Source organism: Seriola aureovittata, chromosome 12 (genome assembly GCF_021018895.1).
Source record: "Seriola aureovittata isolate HTS-2021-v1 ecotype China chromosome 12, ASM2101889v1, whole genome shotgun sequence".
Lineage (NCBI taxonomy): Eukaryota > Metazoa > Chordata > Actinopteri > Carangiformes > Carangidae > Seriola > Seriola aureovittata.
In genome coordinates, this window is record NC_079375.1 from 5,247,735 (window position 1) to 5,254,514 (window position 6,780).

The 6,780-nt window shown below is 39.2% G+C and overlaps 1 protein-coding gene across 2 annotated transcripts in view; it reads left to right on the top strand.

Annotated features, from left to right (window-relative positions):
• Positions 1-4,765, top strand: part of LOC130178525 (neuropilin-1a-like) — an 85,577-nt gene extending 80,812 nt beyond the window's left edge. For both annotated transcript variants that reach the window (XM_056390851.1, XM_056390850.1), the window contains exon 18: positions 817-4,765. In XM_056390851.1, coding sequence (XP_056246826.1) covers positions 817-1,091 — 275 coding nt within the window. In that variant the 3' untranslated portion in view covers positions 1,092-4,765. The remainder of the gene's footprint in view (positions 1-816) is intronic.
• Positions 4,766-6,780: the final 2,015 nt, after the last annotated feature.

A 6,780-nucleotide genomic window follows, 5' to 3' on the forward strand; every position in this document is an offset into this window, starting at 1 on the left:
TCCAGAAAGTAAAATGTTTACACTGTGTGTCTTTTTCTCTGTCACATCAAATATTTCTTTGACATCTTAAAGGATCACATCAGTGGATTTCTATGTTTTTGCTATAAACATTAACTATATATATTTTATATCAGATTTTGCGATTTCTCCAAAGTATACAATGAGATTTTTTTTTATATTTTGAAATGTTTACATTAATTTCCCACCTTCCAGGCAGCTGGTTCTTTCCATTTCCATTGACATGACACTGTTGAAATTGTCAGTTCATCATCAGTGCTTTCTCAGCATCAAGATCCTTATCCTTAAAGTCCCAAAACTAAAAAGCACATAATGCAAAATGGCCCATTCCATAATAATATGACTTATATTATTGAATCGTATCTATAGATTCATTAGTGTGTACATCATGTACAGTACTTTAATTAACGTACTTCATTACTTGCCACCACAGTTTAACCCCTAACCCCTAACTCTAACTCATTTATTTTCCTGTGAACATCATGATCCATGCTGAAGTAGTTGTGAGGAGGGTCTGTGTTGAAACCAGGTCTTTGGTGATGTGTTCACAGAAAATCTGACATCCAAGATTTAAGGTTCGACTGCCAGAAAAACATTCACAGGTCATTATATTGGGATAAAGTAAAACCAGAAGATGAACATGAGTGTTGTCTCCTGGAGAGAAGCTGAATGTGCCATTTGTAGTTTATGGTCCAGATCATGTTAAACCACCAGTATGGTCCTTTAAACCTGCAATCAGAGGCCTAATTTCATTTGGATGGAACATAACTTGTGTCCATATTTCTCTCTGTCTTGCAGCGATGGACTCCCTCTCACAGGAGACCAGTGAGCTCGGAGGCCCGGGCAACATGCTGAAGACCCTGGACCCCATCCTCATCACCATCATCGCCATGTCTGCGCTGGGCGTGTTCCTGGGCGCCATCTGCGGCGTCGTCCTGTACTGCGCCTGCTCGCAGGGCAGCATGACGGACAGGAACTTATCAGCCCTGGAAAACTATAACTTTGAGCTGGTGGACGGCGTGAAGCTAAAGAAGGACAAGATGAACGGACAGACTAACTATTCAGAGGCGTGAGGAGGAAACGGGAGACGGAGCGGAGACCGCTCCACGTGGACACATGATGCAGCCAATCAAGCAGGAGGAACACGGGATGGGGGCTGAAGCCACCAATGGGACGGCAGGGTGGGCTGAAAGTGAGCCGATGTAATTTTATTTCTCAGGAGCGGCGGTGGAAGGGACTGACCTGTAGGGGGCACTGTGTATAAAGAATCTGTACAGCAAAAAAAAAAGAAGAAAACTAAGGATTCTATTTGTTTTTTGGCGTGCTATGTTAATTTCATGTAATCACATGCTGGTGTTGAGACCAATTCAGATGAACGTATCGTTTGTGTACTTTTATGGAAAGATAAGATTTGATTTTTTTTTGTTTGTTATTGCTGTCTCTTTTTTTCCAGATGTCATAGTTTCACAGAACGAGCAGAGTATGTGAAATTTGCGATTCTGATATCTGGGTCTTTAGCTAGCCATGTGTCCCTGTGTGTGTGTGTGTGTGTGTGTGTGTGTGTGTGTGTGTGTGTGTGTGTGTGTGTGTGTGTGTGTGTGTGTGTGTGTGTGTGTACGTACATACATGTGTCACATTCATATACATCTGCATTTAAGGTGTGTATGTGTCATCCAGTCTGGCTATAGGTGTGTGTGCATTACGCTTATGTTTACTGTATCTGTATACATGAAGTGCAAGCATACTTCTGTGTGTGTGTGTGTGTGTGTGTGTGTGTGTGTGTGTGTGTGTGTGTGTGTGTGTGTGTGTGTGTGTGTGTGCAGCGGGTACCATCCAGGCCCGTTGAACCTGCGTCTAGTTCCAACAGTGCCTTTTTTTTCCTCCAGTTTTTCCGTTGCCTTGTTTTCTGCTGGTTGTTTTCTCATCGGCTGGCGTTCCGTCCAGGGTTCCTACACAAACACGCAGAAAAACATTGTGATCATACAATTACACATTTTTTTTAGCATTGTCATGTACTGTCAACTAACACATGTTGGTGTAGACCTGTAGATCTTTCTTGCCTTGATGACGGTCGTACTGACACAGACTAAAAATGTTAAAACCCAAGTTAACTTTTAGGTTTTGGAAAACTTAAGAAAAGCTCTGGAATTTTGGAAAATGAAAAATGTGTAGGAGCCCTGAATGCCTCGTTTTCATGGCACATGACACATCCAACATATTGTACATAGGTTTTAATATATTTGAGCGCTTTTTTTTTTTTATATATATAGAAAAAGACACAAGTGCCGCAGTATCCTTTCTATGTTGGAATCAAACTCCCACCTAATCTTCAAGATTCTGAAAATGTACAAAAAATGTTGATTTTAACAGACAGAGACACAAACCTGTTGTTTGTGTTTCTTTCACAAATGTGATCTATTTGTCATTTTGTGAGTTTTGTTGTTGTGTTCTGGGAACAGGAGGGTTTTTGCAATGACGAAAACAGATTTGGGATTCTTGAGAAATGCCTCATGGGAAGGGACGCTTTGTGCACAGGGTAAAACAGACAGCCTCAGTACCACTAAGATGCTGACAGCATGTCGAAGACGGATCGTCAGGACTGAAATATTCTCACTGGCACACAAAATGACTGTTAAACCTTGAACCTGAAGTGCGTCCAGCAGTCCTGAGAGACACCAGAAAGAAAGACTGAAAGTGTCTCTCCTCGGGTCCGTCAGCATCTTCTGCTGAGCGGACAGGATGTGGAAGCTTCTGAAAACTCATCAAGATTTAATGTTTGCCATGACAATGCTGTTCTCTGTCAATGTATCTTCAGTGTCGACTATCAGAGGAGAAATGTATGAATGATCTTTGATGGAAAGATCGAATTAGGTTCATCAACCCTAACAGGTGACTAATGAGTCACCAGGTGAGCAGGTGACTCATTGCTCCGACAGTGATCATGCTTCATAAGCCTATTTCCCTTCAGCTGCAGTGGTTTGAAATGACACACAGAACTAGTCACATTTTACATCCATGATGAGTTCACTACCAGACTACCCAACAGACATGCCCAGTAAACTATAGGGCTCTTTTTTTTTTTTTTTATTAATTTTTGTTTCCTTTGACAGTTTAAAACAGGTGAAAATTGGATTTTAAAAATGTAACTTGCAGTTAAAGCACTGTGTTTTTTTTTGTAGGATTCTGTTTCATAATCTGAATCTTATTTAACTACAAACCACATTTTACTCACCACTCTCTACATCCACCATTTTCTTAACTGTCAAGTTTCAAAAGGGTTTCCTCACTGTGAACTACTGTGATCAGTGTCCTCTTACTGCAGAAATTTCAACAGCTTCTGAGTCTGTGAGGGGCACAAAAATCCTGGATGAAAATCAGGTTAAACTTAATTCTGGGTATATTTTTTAGTAAACATTGGTTAAAAGCTCAAATCAATAAGCCTTGTGCTAATAATACTGCTTTGCTGTGTTTTAGCTTTTGCAGCTGAATGTGTTGTGATGCTGGTCGCTTGCTCATAGCACCGTTCAGGTGGGAGGAGTCTTGAGTCTCACACCGCACTGGTGTCAATGAACAACTCTGTTCACTCTGCAGTCATTTACGTCACAGATTGTACTTGCAAAGATTTTTTTTTTAAAGCCATTACACAGCTATGATGGACTGATATATTTATTAGCAACGGGGAGAACAGCGTTTGTCTCATGTTGCACTGCACTGTGGAGCTTACATCTGCCCATTTTTAATGTAGCATTACAGTATGTGGCATCATGACGGCTCAAAATGTGAAGTGAGACTGTCCGTCAGCATCAATTTAGAATCAATTCTCAGTGCTTTCCTTTTTCAAATCAGACATTTTTAAGTTTTTCTAAAGGAAATCCACCTCCTCAGTCGGGTCATTTGAAATCCTCGTCTGGTTTCAGTAACGCCTGAGCGAACATTTCCCATCAAATGGAGGTGCTCTGACTGTTGAGACACTCGTTATTCGCTCTTAATACCACACTGCTTCAATCGTTTTTTCTTTTCTCAGTAAAAGATCAACTGCGTTGTGTTTTGCCAGACAAGGTTGTGGGTGATCAAAATGCAATTTCAGTCTGACTTTACAGACGGGGAATGTGTGTGTGTTCCCAGTGAGTCAGCCAGATATTAATAAAGCTCCTTCCCTTTTAAACAAGAAAGGATTCTGCAGCACTAGACATGAAAACAAATGTTGCACTGATATATTTAAAAAAAAAAATCTGTGTTTATGATGTTGATTTATGAAAAGAGAGAAAGGAGGTAGAAGAGGACAGTGTTATTGTTGCTTCTTTTTAACACGGTTTCAGATGACAGTGTTATAATTCTGAAATGTACAATTTACAGAGATGTTTTTCATTCTCGAAAAAGCTTATATTGTCTCTTTGAAACGTAACAATTTTATTTACTTGGTATAATATCACCTTGTCTTTTTGTACCGTCACTGATGTACGTGCCATTGTTTTATTTTTTTTTCCCCCCTTGTATGACAAAAAAAAATTTATTTTCAATACTGCTTCTGTAATTTTGCTGTCTCAGATCCAGAAAAAAAAAAAACAAGAAAGGAAATAAGAAAGTAAAAAAATGGAAAAGCAGTGAGGCCTTAAGTGACTAAAAGTATTGTTTGTACTTTGACTTTCTGGTCAGCACCCAGACTCATCCGTCTCTGTTGTCTCAGACTCTGATCATTGACTATTACATTCCAAAGAATTGGATCAAATAAATGTTTTAAGTAAAAGCTGCTCTGCTGTTTCTGTCCAACCTCAGAGAGAACGGTTTGTTTCCAAGGATCAGTGTCAGATAGCTCAAATATAACTAAAAAAAATTCACAGATTTGCATTAGTAAATTTGCATACACCACCATCTTAGAATTACGAAATGCTGAATTGGGACATGGCTACAAACATCAGACTGACATTCATATCATATGGTCATTGTGTTCCTGTCTGCCTGGTTGCCATATCAGACTTTGACCACAGTGTGACAGTATTGCCACTAAAAAAAAAAACATCCATATATAACAGGAGAATGGTGCCAGAGTCACAAACTACCTGCATCACTTTCCTCATAAAACAGGGAACATGTTTTGTGACCTACATTAAGTGGAACAACTTTTCTCAGCTCAGTGAAGTCTAATGTCATGTGAACTTCAGTCTTGTGGCTTCTGGTTTACCTGAGGTTTCCTGCCCGAGTTTCTGCCACAGTACAACCCTCTCATAATCTGTTGGTTTCATGTTCTTTTTTCTCATATCTGGGTTGCAGGTGGCTTCAGTGCAGTCACCCTTTATGTAGCAATTACATACAGTGTCACACTATAATCTGCCTGTAGTTGTTTTAGGTTTCTTCAGTTACCAGTGTGTGTGGACCTGATGCTGAAAGCGAACACTCAGCCGACTCTCCCTGGACAGATTATCAGAGGTATGTGGCAGGATGAGTGTGCGGTGATGTAAAGATGTGCAGTGGAGATGGTGACTTCATGTGTCATTTGGCCAGCTGATAGCATCAGCTGTTACATTCCCATCACACATTATACAGTGATTGTAGAGGCTAAATGTGGGAAGGTGGAAATCAGATCTGAGCTGCTTCAATGTTTCACTGTAAAAGAGGGAAGTGTCTTTTTCAACATATGTATGTATGTTAGGCCGACTGTATAAAGGTTCCTTACTGATTATTTCTTTGTAGCTTTATGCTTCTTCTATTGGTTTTCCACAAAACTGGAATAAGTTAATATTTGATTAAAGAACGTTTTTGCTTATCTGCTTGTCTTTGCCAGATGTATATTGTCATAATGTTTCATTTAAGAGGAATTACATCATAACCTCTGATTTCTTTTCTTTACATCACACCAGCACAATTCATTTAACATGTTTAGAATTATATTATATTTCTGAAACATTTAAATGCTAATGAAACAGCCTCATCCCACTTTTTTAACTGCTTAAAATCCATTTTCCTCTCTTATTTAATCAGAAGTAACTATAGGTTTGTTAAAATCATCTTATTCTACATTGTCTGGCAGCATCTTCTATCAGCTTGTTTGACTTTTCATTGAAACTATATATTTATTTACACTGAGTGAAATATTCAAGCAAATATAATATATGTGGTGTCTATGTGTATTTTGGGATTTTAATTAGAGTTTAACATAAAACTCAGGTTAGGGTTTAAACAAATTTTAGCGGCACAGCATGAGTTCACACGGACAGACTCACTTGTAAGTTAGTGGGGTTTAAAAGGTTAGTTCTGTGTATCCAATGACTGGCACCACATGTAGGAGGTATAATGTGTTATGTCTGCTCCAGTCCTCCATGCCAGCACTTAATCACAACTATAGCTACTATTTCAAACCCAGACAAATGATTTTGCAGTTCAAGGCTGTAGTACAGGGAACAGGTAAAACTGAAACTGCAAATGACTGAAACTGAACTTTGTACCAGAGACTGCTCTCTCACTTTGCAAAGGAAGTGAAGGTGATGGGCAACTCACTGGAGCACAGCTAAAAACACAGGACAAAAACATGTGGTTGTTCACTTGAAATTGTTTGGTGGAAAATATCTTGGAAATCAAGTGTTGTAATTAAGTATAATTTTGAGTTACTTGTTCTTTGCGTCTTACCTTTTTATGCAGGTCTTTACTTCTGCTCCAGCATGTTTCAGTGGGGCATATGGTACTTTTCACTCCACTACATTTATCTGACATGATTGTAATGTTGCAGCTGGTTGAGGTGAAGCTAGTTTTAACTACTTTATATCC